At 55.0% G+C, this 21,094-nt stretch overlaps 1 protein-coding gene across 7 annotated transcripts; it reads left to right on the forward strand.

Moving 5' to 3' along the window:
* Positions 1–1,418: 1,418 nt before the first annotated feature.
* PWWP2B (PWWP domain containing 2B) lies at positions 1,419–20,497 on the forward strand. 7 transcript variants are annotated; one of them, XM_058841181.1, is made up of 4 exons: positions 1,419–1,667; positions 3,566–3,667; positions 6,656–8,279; positions 19,979–20,497. In XM_058841181.1, the coding sequence occupies exons 1-3, from the start codon at positions 1,507–1,509 to the stop codon at positions 8,259–8,261; spliced, it is 1,869 nt and encodes a 622-aa protein (XP_058697164.1). In that variant the 5' UTR covers positions 1,419–1,506; the 3' UTR covers positions 8,262–8,279; positions 19,979–20,497. The 7 variants fall into 7 exon arrangements, with proteins under 7 accessions (XP_058697164.1, XP_058697165.1, XP_058697169.1 ...); XM_058841182.1 differs by having other exon boundaries at positions 19,986–20,497; XM_058841186.1 differs by lacking the exon at positions 19,979–20,497 and adding an exon at positions 14,003–14,770.
* Positions 20,498–21,094: the final 597 nt, after the last annotated feature.

Below are 21,094 nucleotides of genomic sequence, written 5' to 3' on the forward strand. Positions count from 1 at the left end.
GAGTAATCGTTTATCAGCCTTTCTGGCAAGTCTCTGCTTGGCAGAGTTTGGTGTCAGCCCTTTGAGTACAATGATAATTCAGGTTCAGTCACAGCAGAGACGCTGTATTGGTTCCATTGGATCAGCCCTTTGAGTACAATGATAATTCAGGTTCAGTCACAGCAAACGCTGTATTGGTTCCATTGGATCAGCCCTTTGGGTACAATGATAATTCAGGTTCAGTCACAGCAGAGATGCTGTATTGGTTCCATTGGATCAGCCCTTTGAGTACAATGATAATTCAGGTTCAGTCACAGCAGAGATGCTGTATTGGTTCCATTGCATCAGCCCTTTGAGTACAATGATAATTCAGGTTCAGTCACAGCAGAGATGCTGTATTGGTTCCATTGGATCAGCCCTTTGAGTACAATGATAATTCAGGTTCAGTCACAGCAGAGATGCTGTATTGGTTCCATTGCATCAGGCATGCTCCAGTCTGTCAGCAACTTGGGAAGCCACAAGCTCTTTCCAGAAAGCACTGGTAATAATAAACACGTTATTTGTAAATATTTGCATTGGGATGCATTTGGCTCAGTGTATGCATTGGGTCAAATAGCCAACAGATCAGGGGGTGATCCTGCTCCTCCCACTGAACCCCACTGAGGCACGTCCAGAGCGCAGTGCCCAGCTCTGGGCTCCTCAGGACAAGAATGTCCAGGAGCTGCTGGAGAGGGTCCAGTGGAGGCCACAGAGGTCATTTTGGGACTGGAGCATCTCTGAGATGAGGAGAGACTGCGGGAGCTGGGCCTGGTCAGTCTGGAGAAGGGAAGGCTGAGAGGGGATCCCATCAATCCATACAAATCTCCCCAAGGGCTGTCAGAGGACGGTGCCAGACTCTGCTCAGCGGTGCCAGAGACAGGACAAGGAGCAGTGGCCAGAAGCTAAAGCACAGCAAGTTCCAGCCCAACATGAGAAAACTTCTTTGCATGGAGGGGCCAGAGCCAGGAACAGCTGCCCATGGAGGGGCTGGGGTCTCCTCACGGCCCCGCCTGGCCCCGCCCCTCTCCCGCCTGGCCCCGCCCCGTCCCCGCCCCTCTCCCGCCTGGCCCCGCCCCTCTCCCGCCTGGCCCCGCCCCTCTCCCGCCTGGCCCCGCCCCGTTCCCGCCTGGCCCCGCCCCGTTCCCGCCTGGCCCCGCCCCGTTCCCGCCCCGCTGTTGCCGGTGCGCGGCTCGGCCGCCAGGTGGCGCGAGGTGCCTGCCCCGCCCCCGGCCAGGCCCCGCCCCCGGCCAGGCCCGCCTCAGACAGGCCCCGCCCTTTCCGGACAGGCCCCGCCCCTCCCGGCTCTCCCCGCCCCGTTCGGCCCCGCCCCCGCCCGTCCCACGCACGTGCCCGGTAGCGGGGCGGGGCGGTGACGTCACGCCCGGCGGCGGGGCGGGGCTGTGACGTCACGGCCGGCGGCGGCGGGCGCTCCGTGAGGTCACGGCGCGGCCCGGCCCAGCGGCCCCGCCGGCGGGGAGCGGCGGGAGCATGGCCGAACCCGGGGCGGGGGACGCGGCGGAGGCGCCGCCGCCGCGGGTGGGCGCGTGGGTGCCGGTGCTGGTGGAGCAGATGGTGAACGACACGCTGGTGGTGACGCTGAGCTGCGGGGAGCGGCGCTTCACCGGCGTGCTGCTGGACTGCTCCAAGAGGTGCGGCCGGGGATGGGGGCACCGGCACCGCGGCGGGGAGCGGGGCCGGGGCCGGCGGGGCCGCGCCGTCCCCTCGCCCTTTGTTCGGCCGGGCGGGACAAAGCGGCGGGGTCGGGACCGGCCCGGGGCCCGCGGCGGGGCGGAGCGGTGCCCCGGGGCCGGTGGGGCCGGACCGGCCGCGGCCCCGCACGTGGCCCCGGTGAGCGTGTCCCGGAGCCGGGGCCGGCCCGCAGCCCCCGCGCCGGTCCCTGCCCTGCCCGCCCGGAGCTCCCCCCGGGACGGGCGGCGGTTCCCGGGGAGGTCCCGCGGGCCGTGGCCGCAGCAGCCCCGGTGCCGGCCCTGCCCGGGTTCCTGCGGAGCGCAGAGGGGCATCCAGAGGGGCATCTCCCCGAGCAGGGCCCCGCAGGCTGCGGCTCCGCACGGCGGGGCTCGTGTTCGCACTGCCCCGGCTCTGATGGCGGCGGCCCGGGGGCTGCTCGGGGCTGGCACCGCCGGGCCGGTATCGCCGGGCTGGCACCGCCGGGCCGGTATCGCCGGGCTGGCACTGCCGGGCCGGTATCGCCGGGCTGGCACCGCAGGGCCGGTATCGCCGCTTGTGCTCCGTGCTGGGCCAGGCACCGATCGGAGCTGCGTGGGAGCACAGCAGCCTCGCCTCCCCGATCCATCCTACGAGATGTGCCGAGCAGGACTTCTGAGCTTCGTTTTTGTCATTTATTTCGTTTCTCGCGGCTATCCCGAATATTGGAGCCAGGTTTTCAGAAGCATTCGGGCACCTAACGCTGCACAGAGCCCATAAACCCACCCTTGAGCCTGGTCCCAGCCCGAGCAGCTGGTGTCCCTCGAGCCCCCTAAACCAGCTGCTTCTGCTTCTCACATTTCGCTTGTCTTCCTCTGCAGTGACACTTCTTTCACCTGGTTCCTTTCACCCTAACCTTTCTGAATTATTTTTCTTCACCTTTCTCCCTCGCTCTGCCCGCAGAAGGTGTAAGAATCAAGCAGATGGGTGTTTTTTGCAGGCTGTGAGGCAGCTGGGCAGCCCGGTGGTGCCGCAGGGCTGGCGGTGGTGACTCTGATCTGTGCAGGGTGGGAGGGCACTGGATGTCCCCTGAGCACCGGGGCTGGCCCGAGGCTCGGTGCTCGTTCTGTGGCCGTGCCCGGTGCCGAGGTGGTGCCGAGCTGGCCTGTGCTGACCGCGGCGGGCACGGAGGTGAGGCCAGCACAAGGTGACAGCCATGGCCTCTGCTCGTGGCTCTCAGGAGGGGGCTCCGTGTGAGGCAGGTGCCTGGCTCCTGGCTCCCTGGGGACGTGGAGCCAGCTCTGCAGTCATCCCAGGTCTGGGAGGGGAACAGGGATCTTGTTCATCCTACCGCAGAACACAGGAGTCAGTCTGGCAGTGCCTGGAAGGTGAAGGTCAGGAAGGCAGCAGGAATTTATCCACTTGGTGCTGAGCTTGGAGTGCCTGAAGTGGATCTGTGGCAGAGCTGTTCCTGATGGAGCTGTGTCCCACCAGCTTGTCCCTGTGCAGGGTCACCCATACCCTGCCTGTCCCCATAGGCAGTGGGATGGGACTGGCAGGGGAGGAGAGGAGCAACCACAGCAGGTTTTTACACCTGCAAAGAAAGAGGAGATTACCTCAAAAGGGCAGGAGGGCCTGTGTGGTGGTTCTTCAGCTTGCTTTTGTGTTTTAAAGTGGTTTCAGCATCACACTGTAGATAAATCTGTTTTACTTAGTTGTGGCTACCCTATCTCTGAAAGTGTGCAAGGTCAGCTTGGGCAGGGCCTGGAGCAGCTTATCTAATGAATGACATCCCAGCCCAGGGCAGGAGAATTGAAACTGGATGATTTTTAAGGTCCCTTCCAACACAGACAATCTGTAATGCTGTGATTGTTCTCCTAAGCTGTGGGGAGCTGAGCAGGAGGAAGTTCTGCCACCCTGAGCACCCAGGGCACCCCAGTCCAGCCAGGTCCCAGCTGGATGCCTCTGTTATTTTGCCACAAAGGTGGGTATGGGTTTGAACCCTGAACTGCCTGCCCAGGTTTGCAAGAGCTGAGCCCATGGGCAGCAGGACTGCCCAGCCTGTGCCCTGCCTGTGCCCAGCCTGTGCCCTGCCTGTGCCCTGCCTGTGCCCTTCCTGTGCCCTTCCAGTCCCCTGCCTGTGCCCTGCCTGTGCCCTGCCTGTGCCCTTCCAGTCCCCTGCCTGTGCCCATCCTGTGCCCTGCCTGTGCCCTTCCTGTGCCCTGCCTGTGCCCTTCCAGTCCCCTGCCTGTGCCCTGCCTGTGCCCTGCCTGTGCCCTTTCAGTCCCCTGCCTGTGCCCTTCCAGTCCCCTGCCTGTGCCCTTCCTGTGCCCTGCCTGTGCCCTTCCAGTCCCCTGCCTGTGCCCTGCCTGTGCCCTTCCAGTGCCCTTTCAGTCCCCTGCCTGTGCCCTTTCAGTCCCCTGCCTGTGCCCTTTCAGTCCCCTGCCTGTGCTCTTCCAGTGCCCTTCCAGTGCCCTTCCTGTGCCCTTTCAGTTCCCTGCCTGTCCCCTGCCTGTGCCCTTTCAGTGCCCTTTCAGTCCCCTGCCTGTGCCCTGCACCTTTAGGAATGGGGAGACGTAGGGAACATTGACCTTGCAATCACTGGGGAATTATTTACAGAAAAAAGTGCTGGTGTCCCTTCCTGCCCCAGCCTGGATGATGCAGCAGCACCAGTGACTGGCAGTTACTCGCTTCCAATGAATTGGCTCTGCTCAAAGTGAGCTCCATAGTGTACATGCTCAAGTAGAGATTTAAATGCAGTTACAGGGTTTCTGACAATTAGATTTGGTAGTTTTTCTGCAACTTTCTTTATAAGTTAGGTTTTAATTATGCAGGGATATAAATAAAGGAGGATGGCATCTCCTGTACCAAGCAGAGACTGGATTGAGGTAACCAAGTCCAGTTGGCTGCAGCTGCCCCAGAAAGGGGGATTACAAGCAGGGTGAAATCCCATCAGCAGTATTTCCTGCTGCTTTAATCACAGAATCCCAGAATGGATTGGATTGCAAGGGACCTTAAAGCTCATCCTGTTCCACCCCCAGCCATGGCAGGGACACCTTCCCCTGTCCCAGCTGCTCCAGCCCCAATGTCCAGCCTGGCCTTGGGCACTGCCAGGGATCCAGGGGCAGCCCCAGCTGCTCTGGGCACCTGGGACAGGGCCTGCCCACCCTGCCAGGAACAATTCCTGCCCAAAATCCCATCCATCCCCACCCTCTGCAGTGGGAAGCCATCACCCCATCTTTCTGACAGGCCTCCCTGCTGAGCTGGTGCCTGGCACAGGGTGACAGCTGCGAAGGGCAGTGGCCTGGGCACGTTCTGTGGCACAGAGGCCGTGTCCAGCCCAGTGGGGTTACAGTGTGCTGGTACATTAATGCTGTGGGCACAAACCATCCTGTCAGTGAGCCTTTGGGTGCTCCACTTGTGCCAGGCAAGGACCTCCGTGCTGCTCTGGAGGGTTCAGTGACCTGAACTGGGGGAGCAGGCTTGTGTCTGCATGAGCAGCAGTTTTCTGTTCTGACCAAGTCCTGCAATCTCACTGCATAAAATCACCATAATTTATAGCCATCATTTCATTCAGAAATGGTCTCACTTTGGATTATGAATGGTGCTGACATCTCTGTCTGGCTGTACAAACTGTACTGGCTTTCTGGGTTGTCATTTAGAGACACCTACATTCTTGGTTGTCTCTGTTTTAAAAAAGCCTCTTAGAACAAAAATATTTTGTTCAAAATTACGTGGTTTCAACAGCTTAATCCTTTCCCAGTTAAACTGTCATTTAACAGCAGGTTGTTGCACTTTTTCAATAATGTGGAAAGACTTTGGAGGCTCCTCTGTCAGGAAACCCACAGCAGTGGCTTTGTGCCGCTCTTGGTGAGAGGTGTGGCACTGAGTGGACACCTTCAGCTCCTCCTCCTGTAACACTTACCAAAGTGTCCCTCACTGTGACACCACCAAGACACTCCTGCCTTGCCTCAGGAAGGGTTCTTCCTTCCTGGTGCTTGGAAAGAAAGTAAAGGTTGGCAAGGAGGGGAATGGGAATATAGCATCCAAAACCCACTGGTACTTGGTCTGTACCTGTTCTCCATTCCTTTGTCTCTTTGTGGGTCTCCTATATGACATTTTGTTATTATTAGAAAAGCCCACACACTTCATTGACGGTGTGTTCTCTGCAGAAGTGTCTCTGGAAAGCCAAGGCAGTGAGCATTGCCCAGTCAGCCTCAGTGTTTCAGGGCAGAATCTGTCCCAGTGCTGTGTTAGTGTAATATTTCCAATGCCAGGCTAAGGGCATAAATTCATAAATTTTGGACATGTGAATTGCAGTTGTGAGTTTCAGCATTTCAGAGGATTTGCTTTTGCCAATATCCAGGCAGGATACTTTGGTGGCCTGTAATGAGCCTCGGTGCTGAAGGACAGAATTTCATCACTGTTATCCCTGCTGTTGTGAAGGAGCAGTGGGAGCCCTGTGTTACCAAATACAGCTGAATATGGAGAGACTGGGCAAGAGGAGCAGAGCTGTGTCTTGGTGAACCTGTGCGAGTCAAGGTGTTCAGGTTTAAAATGAAAAACTGGAGAATCAGCCAGGCATATACAGTGAGAAGAAGGGCAGTTTCACAGCTCCCTGGGCTAATCCAGACCACATCCCTCCTCAGGCCTTGCCAGCCTGCTGATGCACTAAAGTGCTTTGTGGAATAAAACTTCATAGAGCAAAATGTTGTGCAAAGAGTTCACAGAAATAGAGGTTCTGATCTCTCTACTTTTTCTGGGAGCAGGTAAGACACCTTGCCAGATTTCTGCACTGCTGTTATTTTTTCAGCGGCAGAATTGGCCGCTCGCTCTTAAAGGTCAATAGAAAGCGTTGCGTTCTTATTTCTGAGGGTGTGGGACATGGGGATGTTTTGGGTTCCCAGAGAAGCACCTTTCAAAGCTCCTGACTCTGTTTCTGTCCCTCCCCGTCCTTCTCGCCCCAATTTAGGTCTGGATTGTTCTGTCTGCCGTCCTCCTTCCCCAGGCACGAGGACCCTCCCGCCTGCGCCAAGGGAGCCGCGCAGGGCGAGCAGGAGCCGCGGCCCGCTGGCCCCCAGCCCGCCAAGGGCAGCGCCGAGGAGCCGCTGCCGCCGCTGCTGCCCGCGCCGGGCGCCCTCCCGCCCTACCCGCCCTACTTCGAGGGAGCCCCGTTCCCCCGGCCCCTGTGGCTGCGGCACACCTACAACCAGTGGGTCCCGCAGCCGCCCCCGCGGACTATAAAGAGGACGAGGAGGCGTTTGTCGCGCAACAGGGACCCGGGCAGGCTCATCATGAGCACCATCAGGCTGCGGCCCAGGCAGGTGCTCTGCGAGAAGTGCAAGAACACGCTGAACCCCGAGGACGCCGGCGCGCCGCGGCAGAACTCCAAGACCAGGAGGAAGCTGAGCGTTCAGGACAAGGAGCAGAAAAAGCACGGCGACTCCGACTACGTGGAGAAAAGGAACAAAAGAGAGAAGAGGGAGGATGACAAGTTTTCTGGGGAACTGGTGCACCGAACACCAGTTATAAAAATATCCTACAGTACTCCACAAGGGAAAGGTGAAGTGGTAAAAATCCCTTCCCGGGTTCATGGCTCGGTCAAACCGTTCTGCCCGGAGCGGGTGTTGCAGAACGGAGCCGGGGACCAAGAGGAGACCAGGGACTCTGAACGGTGTCGACAAACCAAATGTTTAATGGACAAGTCAGCAGGCAGCCAGCTTGCTTCCATTCCAAAACTGAAGCTCACAAGGCCAGTGCATTCCAGTGTGGATGTCCCACCCCCAAAGATACGGCTGAAGCCCCATCGCATCAACGATGGCCAGAGCGTTTCAATTTATAAGGCAGAACTGATTGACGAAATCAACGTCCTCCAGAACAGCGGGGACTCCAATCCCGGAGCGTTTTACAACGATGAGTCCACCGACAGAAGTTTGGCTGAGATATCTTCAGGCAGTTCAGGTGAAGATGATGACTTTAAAAGGTTTCCCCAGGGTAAAGATGGACACGATAACTTGGCTTTCCTCATGAACTACCGTAAAAGAAAAGCAGATTCTTCTAGTTTATCGGTGTGTAGCAATGACAGTCTAGATGAATCCAAGTCTTCTAGTTCAGAAGTGACATCACCAGAACTGTGTGACTTTTTGCCTGGTGATGATGCCTCCGTCTCTTCATCTTCAAAAGATGAGCGTAAAATTGTGCCGCCGCTGACAGTCAGACTGCACACCCAGAGTGTGTCCAAATGTGTTACAGAAGATGGAAGGACTGTTTCAGTGGGGGATATTGTCTGGGGTAAAATTCACGGGTTTCCATGGTGGCCAGCACGTGTTCTTGACATAAACCTCAGCCAGAAGGAAAACGGGGAGCCTTCGTGGCGAGAAGCTAAAGTGTCGTGGTTTGGTTCTCCGACAACTTCGTTCTTATCTGTTTCAAAACTCTCTCCTTTCTCGGAATTTTTCAAACTGAGATTTAATCGCAAGAAGAAAGGGATGTACCGGAAAGCGATCACGGAAGCTGCAAAGGCAGTCGAGCACCTGACTCCAGAAATACGAGATCTCTTAACACAGTTTGAGACATAACTTTGCCTCCAGTATCAGGTGAGTGATTGCTAGACTAATGCTTGCCATGAAAACCCTCCTGGTGCTTTTAAATCTGTACTCCACTATTTGTTTGCATTTGTTTTTCCATTAAATCTGAGATTGACAGTTGTGAAACTGAAATGCTTGGCTGTTAGTTGGTAGGGGTAATTTCAGAGGTAGTGAGAAGCTTTCATTCCATGCTCTTTTGGGGACCATGGGAATTGCAGTCCCTATTCCCAGAGGGAAGTGCAGGCCAGGCAGGATGCTGGGAGGAAGCAGCACTGCCTGTTTGAAGAGCTGACAAACCTGTAGCTGTGTGCCTGGAAGAGTAACAGCTCCAAGGCTTTCAGTTTCCTTGGGTCAAAGAACTAAAACTCCCTGGAATGAAGATGACATTTATCATATGTATGATAAATAAACAGCTGTTACCTGTAACAGCTTAGGGCCCACAGGGGCACTTTGCTCCCCACCTTCTGATCCCTCTGGTTTGGATTTCTTATGAAGGCCCTTCATGGCCCCTCCAAATGATTGTACCAAGAAGTGTCTTTGGAGAACAATATTTCAGTATCTCTCACAGTACTTGAGGTTTGGTTTGTACTTAGATTTTCAGTGTTTCTCTGGGGAACAGCCTCGATCAAATTAAATTCCTTTGGGCTTCATCTCTGTGAAGGACATTAGGTGGGAATGGAAACATGAGAGCTGATTCTTTGTAATGGATGGGGATGGGCTTCCCTTTCTTATCAAACAATCTGCATGGGATGAAAATTTGGTACCTAAAAATACAGGGTGTGGTGTGACTGGGAATAAAAGTCCACGGGAAAATCCAGTGACCTGACTAAAACCTGGAATCATTTCACAATCTTTCAGTGACCCCTGTCCCGACAAGACCTCAGCTGTGATGGTAATAGACAAGGGGAGGGATTAACTTTTTGTGGAAAACCAGAGGTATCACTAGGAAGAGCCTTGTGTCAAAGGCTGTGCTTTATGCAGCGTGGTTCATCGTGTTGTCCCCTGAATGCTCTGCTCTCTTTCATGCTTGGAGGACTCTGTGTGAGCCAGCCAGTGCTGCTCCTCTGGATTCTCTTCTTTATCTGAACTGTCATAATGCAGTGGGACTGGGACAGTCAGTGCTCATGTAATCCTGATGGGAAAATGGGATTTTTTTCATACCCTCTGTCATGGGACTTCACCCCTTGCTTGAGTGTGATGAAGGACTTGCTTTGCTTGGGTTATGACTCCATCTCAGCAAGCCTGGCTGGAGTAAATAGCCAGAGCATGACATACTCATGCTGTGGACTCAGGCTGTCTGCACAACTGCAGCAGCAACCTTTCAGCTTCCTTCTTGATCTTACCCATAGAACTGCTGCTTAACTCTGGCTAAAGACTTTATAATATCAAGAGTGTTTGGATTGGACCCAAATTCCTATTAGCTAGATCAGGAGTATAAATAAACCTGCTGCCCAGGATGTACTGTCCTTGCCAGTGGAGAGGTCCTGGCCAATCCATGGCTCCTGTCTGGACAGTGCTCTGGTTAAAGGAGCAGCAAACTTCATCCTCTGAGCTGTCTTCACTGTGTGTATGAGCGGTTTGGGACAAAGGTAATGGATGTCATCATCATTCCTGACATCTGTCCTTGCCCTTGTGGGTCCTGGCTGGGCTGGCATGGCCCAGCTGCAGGAGAAGGGACAGCTGGAAGAAGCACCTGATGCTTCAGATGAGAGAGACTGGCTGTGCCTCAGTCCCTGGGGAGCGGGGAAGCTGTGGCCAGAGGAGTCCCAGGAGCAGAGCTGGGATGGCAGGATGGCAGGATGGGAGGATGGCAGGATGGCAGGATGGGAGGATGGGAGGGAGGATGGGAGGATGGGAGGAGGGGAGGATGGCAGGATGGGAGGATGGCAGGATGGCAGGATGGGAGGATGGCAGGATGGGAGGATGGGAGGGAGGATGGGAGGAGGGGAGGATGGCAGGATGGGAGGATGGCAGGATGGCAGGATGGGAGGATGGCAGGATGGGAGGATGGCAGGATGGGAGGATGGCAGGATGGCAGGATGGGAGGATGGGAGGATGGGGGAGGATGGCAGGATGGCAGGATGGCAGGATGGCAGGATGGGAGGATGGCAGGATGGGAGGATGGCAGGATGGGAGGATGGCAGGATGGGAGGATGGGAGGATGGCAGGATGGCAGGATGGCAGGATGGGAGGATGGCAGGATGGCAGGATGGGAGGATGGCAGGATGGCAGGATGGGAGGATGGCAGGATGGGAGGATGGCAGGATGGGAGGATGGCAGGATGGCAGGATGGCAGGATGGCAGGATGGGGGAGGATGGGAGGATGGGAGGATGGCAGGATGGCAGGATGGGAGGATGGCAGGATGGCAGGATGGGAGGATGGCAGGATGGGAGGATGGCAGGATGGGAGGATGGGAGGATGGCAGGATGGCAGGATGGGAGGATGGCAGGATGGCAGGATGGGAGGATGGCAGGATGGCAGGATGGCAGGATGGGGGAGGATGGCAGGATGGGAGGATGGCAGGATGGGAGGATGGCAGGATGGCAGGATGGGAGGATGGGAGGAGGGGAGGAGGGGAGGATGGCAGGATGGGAGGATGGCAGGATGGGAGGATGGCAGGCTGGCAGGATGGGAGGATGGCAGGATGGCAGGATGGGAGGATGGCAGGATGGGAGGCTGGGAGGATGGCAGGATGGCAGGATGGCAGGATGGGAGGATGGCAGGATGGGAGGATGGGAGGATGGCAGGATGGGAGGGAGGATGGCAGGATGGCAGGATGGGAGGATGGCAGGATGGCAGGATGGGAGGATGGCAGGATGGGAGGATGGCAGGATGGGAGGCTGGGAGGATGGCAGGATGGGAGGATGGCAGGATGGGAGGATGGCAGGATGGCAGGATGGGAGGATGGCAGGATGGGAGGATGGCAGGATGGCAGGATGGGAGGATGGCAGGATGGGAGGATGGCAGGATGGGAGGATGGGAGGATGGCAGGATGGGAGGATGGCAGGATGGCAGGATGGGAGGATGGCAGGATGGCAGGATGGGAGGATGGCAGGATGGCAGGATGGGAGGATGGCAGGATGGGAGGATGGCAGGATGGGAGGATGGCAGGATGGCAGGATGGCAGGATGGGAGGATGGCAGGATGGCAGGATGGGAGGATGGGAGGATGGGGGAGGATGGGAGGCTGGCAGGCTGGCAGGATAGCAGGATGGGAGGATGGCAGGGAGGATGGCAGGATGGCAGGATGGGCAGGATGGGAGGGAGGATGGCAGGATGGGAGGATGGGAGGATGGCAGGATGGCAGGATGGGAGGATGGGAGGATGGCAGGATGGGAGGATGGCAGGATGGCAGGATGGGAGGATGCTGGTCCCCCACACGTCACAGCAGGGAAGTCTGGCTGTGCTAGCCAGGGTGGGGGGACAGGCTGCAGGGCCTCGAGGAGGAGAGGCAGCCCTTGCTCCAGAGACACGATGGGAGCTGAGCTGCGGGTACAGAGCAGGTCTGTGAACATCTGGAGAACATCTGGAGAACATGTGGATAAGAAAATGATGGCATGGCCTGGATTAGACCAAAGCATTCCTTCCCTCTGTGCTCTTCAGCCAAGCCTCTGCATGTGTATATGGGAATATACATTTATCAGATCTCGCTGCTTTGCTGGCCTCCTTCAGCTGCCTTTCCACGGGGGATTTCCTGCCTTACATGTCTGAGCTGAGCTGCCAACACAGTCTGTCAGGCTGAACACAACACAACTGTTGGATAAAGAGCTGCAAAACTAGAAAAGCAGAACTACACAACTTCCTGTGCTCCACATGTCACATTTACCTAGATTCCAAATTAAACCAGCATATCTGGAGTTTTTGTACATCACTTATAAAACTGTTCATTGTTTCAGAGAATTGTCTGTACCTAATTGAATTTTGTTGCTTTCCTTGATTTTCCACAAGGTAGAACTGAAATGTTTCATTCAACTGCTTATTGACTGTCCTTTCCTGAAGGATGACATGAAAGGATTTGGCCTGAAAGGGGCCCTGAAATCCATCCCATTCCACCCCTGCCATGGCAGAGACACCTCCCACCATCCCAGGTGGCTCCAAGCTCCATCCAGCCTGGCCTTGGGCACTGCCAGGGATCCAGGGGCAGCCCCAGCTGCTCTGGGTAACCTGGTGATATTGCATGGGAACACTATCCATATATACCCATATATATCCATGGATTAGAATCCATTGTGCTTCACCAGCAGTGGCACAAAGGTTTTTGTCATCAGAAGGAATCCATGAGGTGGCTCCAACACCGACACTGCTCGTGCTTATCCTGGGCACAGCAGGAGTTTGTGACTGGTGACACTTTCAGTTGTGAAATTTTCTGTCTTCTGGTATGTGGTGTGTTCTGCAGAGGGTAGTTACTGGAAAAATGTACAAACACTCCAGGTCATTTGTGGATGCACAACACTGGAAAACTGGACTTTTTTGTTTCGTTTTTTTTTTAACTTGGTTTGAGTTGGAAAAGCTGGTAGGATCACTTCTTGTTGTTACTGCTTTGTCCTTGGGGTTTCTTTGCAAGGAAAGTACTAGTCAGGTAATGACAGGGTTTTAATTAAGTAAAACAAGTTTCTGGAAAAACAACAGGCAGAATGGCAGCCTGTAGAACTCAAACTTATGGTTTAGAGTAGTGCCAGGAGAGACATGTCTGCTCAGCTCCTGGTGCTGCTCTGGAGCTTCCCTGGTGTGTGACACCAAGGAGCCAGCTCAAGGCACAAGGACAGCAGTTGCCCCTGGCTTGGGGTGACAGATGTTTGCCTTTCCCTCGAGGAAACCCCCCCTGAGGGCTGGGAAGGGAGAGAGAGGACCCTTGGGCTGGTGTCACACTCGTTTTATGGGGAATGAGCTGTGGCCACTGCTCCAGCTGTGCCTTGGGCTGGGCACAGGAGGGAGGGAGACCTGTGTTTCCAAAGGCCCCCTTCCCTGCACCAGGAATGCACCCTGTGGTGGGACCAGGGGCTTTACAAGGAGCATGTGTTGCTCCAACCCTGCAGTGTGGGGAGGGTGTCCCTGCAGGGACAGGCCCTTGGCAGGGCTGGGTCTGCTGCTCTGTGATCCTCCTGAGCAGCTCCTCCTGGCAGATTCCACCTCCCTGCACACAGACATGCAGTAAAACCTCTAGTGAAAACTGCTGGTAGGTTTTCATCTGCATCTCTGCATGAAACACGTTTACAAGATGTATATTCCTTTGCTTTTCCAGTCTGGAAAATCCTCTTTTCTTCCTCTCTCTCCCCTGTCCCCAAGCTGTGACTGTGGAACCATTAAACTTGCAGATGCTGAAGGCTTTAACTGCTATGAGCTTAATAGAGCCTCGGTGTCAGTACATCCAGCCATCCTTCACCCTGCTGCTGTGTGCAGCAAACTCAGAGCTGGCTGCATGCTCACTGTCTCCAGAAACCACTAATGTGAAACCTGGAATATCACATTGTGACTTCACCTTCAAAGGTGTTCAGGGCTCTGTGTCCACGCAGCCAGTGCTGCTGCCAGTACTGTGAAGCAGCACAAATCACTCCTCTTTTCCTCCTTACCTCCTCTCTGCTCTACCAGTGCCACAGAAACATTGTACCTTGATATAAAGTGATGGGGATGAGTGGTGTGATAGCTGTATTTTTTAACACACCTGCCTGGTGACATGGAATATTTCAGCACAGAAGATGAATGCTTGAGATTTTTCTTGGCCTGCTTTCTAGATGCTTCAGTCCACTAAAACCAGGCATCCAGCTTAATGAGTGTTTCGCAGTCTTCCTGCAAACAGCTGGGAGTCAGCGTCTCTGCATGCTAATGCAAGGTGGGAGAACGAGTCCAGAACAGACTGTGCTGCATTTCTGCACACCCAGCACTGGTGGTTGGAGCTGCAGCCAGGCAATGTCCTGCTGATCTTCCCATCCCAAAGGCACCTGCCCACCGTGCCCAGGGACTGCCTTTGGAGACACGTGGGTCTGTGCCAGCCGTGCCCCTCTCCGTGCCCCCTGTGCCCCTGGAAATGCCACCAGGTCACCCATTGTGCCATTTCTGATGGCCCCTGCCATTGGCTTTCAGGAGCTGCAGCTGCTGGAGGAGACTCTGTCCACCCAGGGGCTGCTCCAGGGCTGGGGGGCTCCAGCTGGAGTGTGCCACACTGGGCAGGACAGTGGGTGTCCCCAGCAGTGTCACCAGCCCACAGTGCACCCTGAGCCTGTAGCAGCCACACGGGATCAGGGCAGGAAATGGGAGAAATGTGTGGACAAACCACCTGGAAACTGGTTTCTCTGAAAACGTTTACAAATAAAGTAAAACCAAAATTTCTGAATTGTGTTTATTTACTTGTTTGGTTTTGACCTCAAGTGGAGGTGTCTGAACTGCAGGTACAATGGTCCTTGTCCCAGCAAGCAGGGAGAGCAGCAGGGTGGGAGCCAGGGGCACCCAGGGGAGTTCTCTGGCCTCCCAGCTGGGGCTCGGAGCTTGGCAGGTATTGGTACAGTGCTGAGCACCTCCAGGCTACACTGACAGAAAGTGGAATACAGAATACAGAAAGGAACAGGGGATTTTGGACAATTGGAGGTAGCTGTGTGCAGGGAAGGTGCCTGTGCTCTGCAGGTGAGGAACAAACAGGATCTGCACACAGCAGCCGTGCACTGCCACTGGCACATGCAGCTGCTTTGCTGTGTGGGGCTGCCTGACACCATGGCATGACACAAATTGTAGAATCACAGAAGGGTTTGGGTTGGAAGATGCCTTAAAGATCATTTTGTTCCACCCCCCAGCATGGCCAAGGACACTTTCCACTATCCCAGGTTCCTCCAAGCCCCATGCAGCCTGCTGTTGAGCAATCCAATATTTCTCATTTTCATGTTCAGGTGTGAAAGGCAGGAATTCGATCCCAAAAATTGATGTGAAGGCTCTTAATGTTGAAAAACATACAAGCTGTTGTTTTTCAGTCTTGATGTGTTGTGTTTTATCCATAAGTTGCCATCAGGGGTGCTGGGATCAAGGTGAGCAGGAGTGTGTGGGCTGAGTGCCAAGCTCTGCTCCTGACTGGAAAAGACTCACGGAGCTGCTGGTCTGTAAGACAAGATGCAGACTAGATGAGCACAAACTGGGATGTGCTGGTTTTGGGTAGAATTAGCTTTCTTCACAGTGACTGATTTGGGGCTGTGGTTTGGATTTGTGCTGAGCACAGGGTTGATAAAATAGAGATGTTTCTGTTATTGCTGAACAGGACTTGCACAGAGGCAGGGCCATTCCTGCCCCTCATAGGGCCATGCTGGGGAGGGGCTGAGGGTGTGTGGGAGGTTGGGAGGGGGCACAGCCAGGACAGGTGACCCCAAGTGGCCCTGGGGCTATTCCAGTCCATATGACTTCATACTTGGTGTATGAAGTGAGGGGAAGAAGGTGTATAAAGGGGAGACATTTGGGGTGGTGGCATTTGTTGTCCCAAGTGAGGGTTAGATGTGATCTCCTGGAGGTGGCTGAACGCCTGTCTGCCCATGCAAGCAGGGATTTCATTTCTTGTTTTGCTTTGTGTGTGCAGGTTTTGCTTTCCCCATTAAGTTGTCTTCCTCAACTCATGAGTTCTCCAGCTTTTGTCCTTCCAGTTCTCTCCCCGATCCTGCTGGTGGGGGCAGGAGCAAGCGGCTGTGAGGATCTTGGCTGCTGGATGGGGTTATCCCACCACATGGGGCCTGGTTTATTTTATTTCAATCTGCTTGCTGCAGCTGCTTTGTGTGCTGTCTGTAGCTGCACAGAGCACACGGGCTCTGCATTAGGCACATCATGAACTCTGCACATCCTGAGATGATGTGCAGCTGAAATGGGCTTTGGTGTCCTGCAGGAGGGCACAGATGGGGCTCCTGGAGGAGCTCTTCACATCCACAGCCCCGTGCCCCACGTCTGCAGCTCCTCAGTCAGCTGCCAGTGCCTTCCTGCTGCTCCTGGGCTTCCTCTGCCCAGCAGGAGCAGCAGGATGCTGCCCTGTGCCATGGGACGGTGTCCCTGTGCCATGGGATGGTGTCCCCGTGCCAGGGAACGGTGTCCCTGTGCCAGGGGACAGTGTCCCTATGCCAGGGGACAGTGTCCCTGTGCCATGGGATGGTGTCCCTGTGCCAGGGGATGGTGTCCCTGTGCCATGGGACAGTGTCCCTGTGCCATGGGATGGTGTCCCTGTGCCAGGGGATGGTGTCCCTGTGCCATGGGACAGTGTCCCTGTGCCATGGGATGGTGTCCCTGTGCCATGGGACGGTGTCCCTGTGCCATGGGATGGTGTCGCTGTGCCATGGGACAGTGTCCCTGTGCCATGGGATGGTGTCCCTGTGCCATGGGATGGTGTCCCTGTGCCCGGGATGGTGTCCCTGAGTCAGGGATGGTGTCCCTGTGCCATGGGATGCTGCCCTGTGCCATGGGACGGTGTCCCTGTGCCCGGGATGGTGTCCCTGTGCCATGGGATGGTGTCTCTGTGCCATGGGACGGTGTCCCTGTGCCCAGGATGGTGTCCCTGAGCCATGGGATGGTGTCCCTGTGCCATGGGATGGTGTCCCTGTGCCATGGGATGGTGTCCCTGTGCTGTGTGACAGTGTCCCTGAGCCATGGGATGGTGTCTCTGTGCCAGGGAACGGTGTCCCTGTGCCAGGGGACGGTGTCCCTGTGCCAGGGGATGGTGTCCCTGTGCCGTGTGACAGTGTCTCTGTGCTGTGTGACAGTGTCCCTGTGCCGTGTGACAGCTGTGGCTGTGTGTCCCACCCCGAGGTGCCCGTGGGCAGCAGAGGTGCTCCCCTCCCTGCCATGCCCCTGTGTGAGGTGGCCTCACCTGGGAAGGGAGGGTCTGTCCCTGGTGCCAGGGTGGAGCAGGGCAGGTGTTAATGAAGGCTCTTCTCATTAAGCTGATGAATTTCTAGAGGAGCAAATGCCTTCACTGACGTACCAGTTCCTGTTTTATCTGCAATAGTCCGTGCTAGTGCAGGATCAGCCTGCCTGGGTTTCTTTATAAAGTATATTTCCTGAGTGCTCTCTGCAGCTGAAGAAATGAATTGTAGCAAATGACTAGTTTGACTTCCCTTGTGAGTGATGACTTGCTCTGTTTTGATGCAGATAACCTGAGCCATTTATTCCTGTGGAAAACAGTCCTTTCCCAAGGCAGCAACCCTCAGTGCAGGATTTGTCACAGGGATGTTTGGATGATGGAGTGTGAGAACTCCAGTGCTGGAGAACGTAGCTGCCAGCCTGCTCAAGTCAGCTGGATCCAGGTGCCTTGAGAGCTGGAGACAGTTCCAAAACCTCATCCAGTGGGCCAGAGATGGAGATCCCAGCTGCCAGCCTTTCCTTGCTCCTGTGAGAGAGAGGCTTGGGAAGGAAGGGCTTTACCAGTTGGCTGCTTGCTGCAGCCTCTTGCACTTCCCCAGGGAGACATGGCTGGAGGAAGGCTCATTTGGTGATGCTCAATTGCAAAATGCCTGCAGTTGATTGTTTTATGATTAGAAAATAACCCTCAAAACAATCTGCTTGGGCACACTTGGGGTGCTGCAACCTCCAAAGATAAATTGTCTTCTGCACTCTGCTGCTGCTGCTCAATCTGGATTTATGAATGACTTTATTTGATCCAAAACTTCAGTTTTTAAATTGTGAACAAGCTCTTGACTTGAGGGGAGCTGCCCTGCTCTCCTTTGACACCCAGCTTAGCTCCCAGGCTGTCCTGGGTCAGCCCATGTGTGCTGTGCTCGTTACTCACACGTGGACCTGGGACTTGGGGCATCGCCTGCTGCTCCACGCTGGAAGTGGCTTTTTAAACAAATTCCTGAAGCTTTGAGGGATGAAGTGAGAGCTGCACTGTGGGCTGTGGCTGTGCAGCTCCTCGTGGCCCCGTGGGCTGTGTCTCTGCTGGGTGCCCTGGAGGCTGCAGAGCTCAGTGCTGCAGGTGCCCAGCCCAGCACAGACACCCAGAGTTTCCAGCACTGCCAGGCAAGGAGCATCCACTGTTCCAAAGCAGCTTGCTCTGTCACTGGTAGCCCCAGCTTTGTGCTCCCACAGGACAAAATCCCTGATATTTGCCCTCAGCTCCCGGAGCAGCTGAGGTTTGGCCCCAATCCCTGTCCCCATGGAGGAGCCCCCTCTGCCCTGGCAATGGGCAATACCTGTTTGGCATCTCACTTCTGGTGTGATCCTTTCTTCCTCCCAGTGAGAAATCCCAAAGAATCCGACCACCCAAGGGCTTGCTGTCACCTCCTCAGCCAGGAAATGCATTTTTTCCTGTTTGGACAAGATCTTCTCACTCTGTAATCTGTCTCTAAAGGGTCAGTGCTTTGAAAGCCACTTGAGGGATATTGTCCCAAGTCCCTGGGCCTCAGGAAGCTTTCCTGGGTGATAAACCTGCAAGTGAGATTGTTGTGTGCTCTTGGAAGTCTCTCTGTTCATCAGAAGACAAACAGATTCTCCTGCAAGATGAGGTTGTACTTTGTTGGCTGCAGGTAATGGAGCCCTGGGGTGAGACCTCCCAGTTTCTGCCAAATACTGAAGGAGTGTTAGAGCTGATTGCAGCCCTTCTCTGGAATACAGCTTTGGGACAGATGTTCCTGGGCATTGAATCAGCTCTTTGCATTCTGCATTGTGTGGGCAATGCTGAGGATCATTCTGGATGCTGAGTCTGAGTGAATCAGTGTCACTTTGGGTCCCCTGCCTGCAGAAGCAGTGCTGCTGCCATGTCAGCAGCTTTGGAGATGTGATCCTCTTCCCTGTGCTTGGTGTTCTTGGTTCACTGTGCTCTGTAAGTCACAAACCTCAGCTGGGGGTGGATTGAAGGTTTTTGTTCTGCTCTTCTGTGGTGTTAGTGCTGTGTGAGAACACAGATCCAGGCTGGTGTCTCCTGCACTTCCAGCTCAGCTGGAGTTGATGTGGTTGGTGTGGGCCAGAGGCAGCGGTGCCCTGGGAGCGAGGGGCAGCTGCTCGGTGTGAGGGGAGGTTTCTGTGCTGGGCTCTCACTTCTGTGTCACTGAATTGTTCGTGTGTCTCCTGCTTCCTTCACTTGAAGGCGAGTGGATTCTGCCCTTGAGCTCTTCCAGGGCTTCCACACCGTGAGCTGGTGTCCATGGCCAGTGTGAGTCCCTCCTGCAGGCCGGGGTGTGGGTGAGCACTCTGAGGGTTTTCCTGGGTTGTTCTGCAGGACTCACACCTTCTCATGGCCCTGAGCCCAGGGGCCTGGTGGCTGCTGCCAGGGCCGGTGCTGTGGCACACGAGGCTGGGGAGGGACCCTGGGGGACCCTGGCTGTCCTGGGCTCTGCCTCGCCGGGAGCTGCGGCCGCGGGCAGCGCTTCAGCCTCTGCAGGTGCTTAGAGAAGCTTCCATACGGTGTCCCTCAAGGGGGATAATCCTATTTTGTAGATTGTGCTCAGAAAGTGGAGGCAGATGTTCTTCACGTGGCGCGCTCCGTGGGGACTTGTGGCGGATTAACCTACAGTAACCCACCCGAACAGGGACTCCGGAGCCTTTAAGCCGCACTGGAGATTTATTATCATCACTGAAATTCATATCATATTGGTCTTGGGGAGAATTCCCACTCTTTCCTTGGGTTTGTTAAGCTGACAGCTTTCTCCCAAGCTGCAGCCGTGGTTGTGCCTGCTGGGCCAGCTGGGAGCAGGAGAATTCCTGGCTATATTTAGAGGGAAGCCACAGTAACCTCTCCCTCTCTGGCTTTCTTCAAGGTAACAGAAGACGAGCAGAGCTGTTCTCCTAGAGGGTCACCGAGTGTGGAGCGGCCGGCCGTGCTCCAGGAGAAGCGGCCCCGAGGAGGAGGAGGAGGAGGAGGAGGAGGAGGCTCCTGGGCAGAGCGCTCCCCGTGCCCCCGGACAGGGGACAGGCACCGCCACGGAGCTGGGACGCTCTTCTGGGCTGGGGCAGGAAAGGCTGAGGATATCTCACCCAGAATGAGAATTTGACCAGTTGGACGGCAATGAACTAGGAGAACAGCAGAAATCACAACTCGGAATGTATTTATTACTTAAAAGTTAGCTATTCTTGATAAAATTCCCCAGATTATTGCTGCTGCTTATTTTACTTACAGATTTCACACACCTGTTAATTTTAAAGCTACCGAACTTTTATTCAATACTGTACTCTGAGAAATGTAACTGGGTCAGGAAATGCAATAGAATGAAATCATTGTAGTGTCTTAAGTACAATGGACTCACTTTGTGTCTATTAAACCTTGGAAGATGTGCAACACACAACAGTGTGGCTCTCATTAAAGCTTTCTGCTGTCGTTTACTGTGGGGCAGGAGAATCACTGCTCCCAGGCACATGGACGAGCTGTGCTGGTGACTGGGATGTCTTTGGGACCTTTCCCAAGTCACCTGGCAGAGCAGCACAGCCTGGGCCTGTCCTTGCTGCGTGCTGAGCTGCTGGCTCCAGCCAGGGAGGGAATCCATGTTCTGAACTGAACATGAGCAGCAGTGTGAGCAGGAACTTGTATGCTCACACTCTGAGTGTGATTTAAGGCCCTTTGAACATGTTGGACAGCAGGATCCTCTCATTACCCACGACCAAGAGGTGATGCACCATTCTAAACCAGAAAACCAACAGCTTTTTTTGCCAGATTGAGAGTTCAGATGGTTCACAACCTGAAGTGACCTATGGACAGGATTTTGGAACTGTATCAGTTCATTTTTCGGGTTTGCATTGGTCTAGCCTTTGCTTGGATTCCCTCAGTCCAGAGACATTAATTTGAGGTGATCTGTTGCTTCTGGTGCTGGAAAAAACAGTTCAGAGTTTCCTGCTCAGTGTTGTCTGGCTGCAGGAGGTTGCCTTGGAGCTGCAGGATC

The sequence above is a fragment of the Poecile atricapillus genome, chromosome 6, assembly GCF_030490865.1.
Source record: "Poecile atricapillus isolate bPoeAtr1 chromosome 6, bPoeAtr1.hap1, whole genome shotgun sequence".
Lineage (NCBI taxonomy): Eukaryota > Metazoa > Chordata > Aves > Passeriformes > Paridae > Poecile > Poecile atricapillus.

Coding starts and splice junctions, on each gene's coding strand:
- PWWP2B (XM_058841181.1), top strand. CDS start 1,507: ATGGCCGAACCCGGGGCGGGGGACGCGGCGGAGGCGCCGCCGCCGCGG. Junction 1,668..3,565: donor CTGCTGGACTGCTCCAAGAG/GTGCGGCCGGGG, acceptor TGTTCTCCTAAG/CTGTGGGGAGCTGAGCAGGA. Junction 3,668..6,655: donor TCTGTTATTTTGCCACAAAG/GTGGGTATGGGT, acceptor GCCCCAATTTAG/GTCTGGATTGTTCTGTCTGC.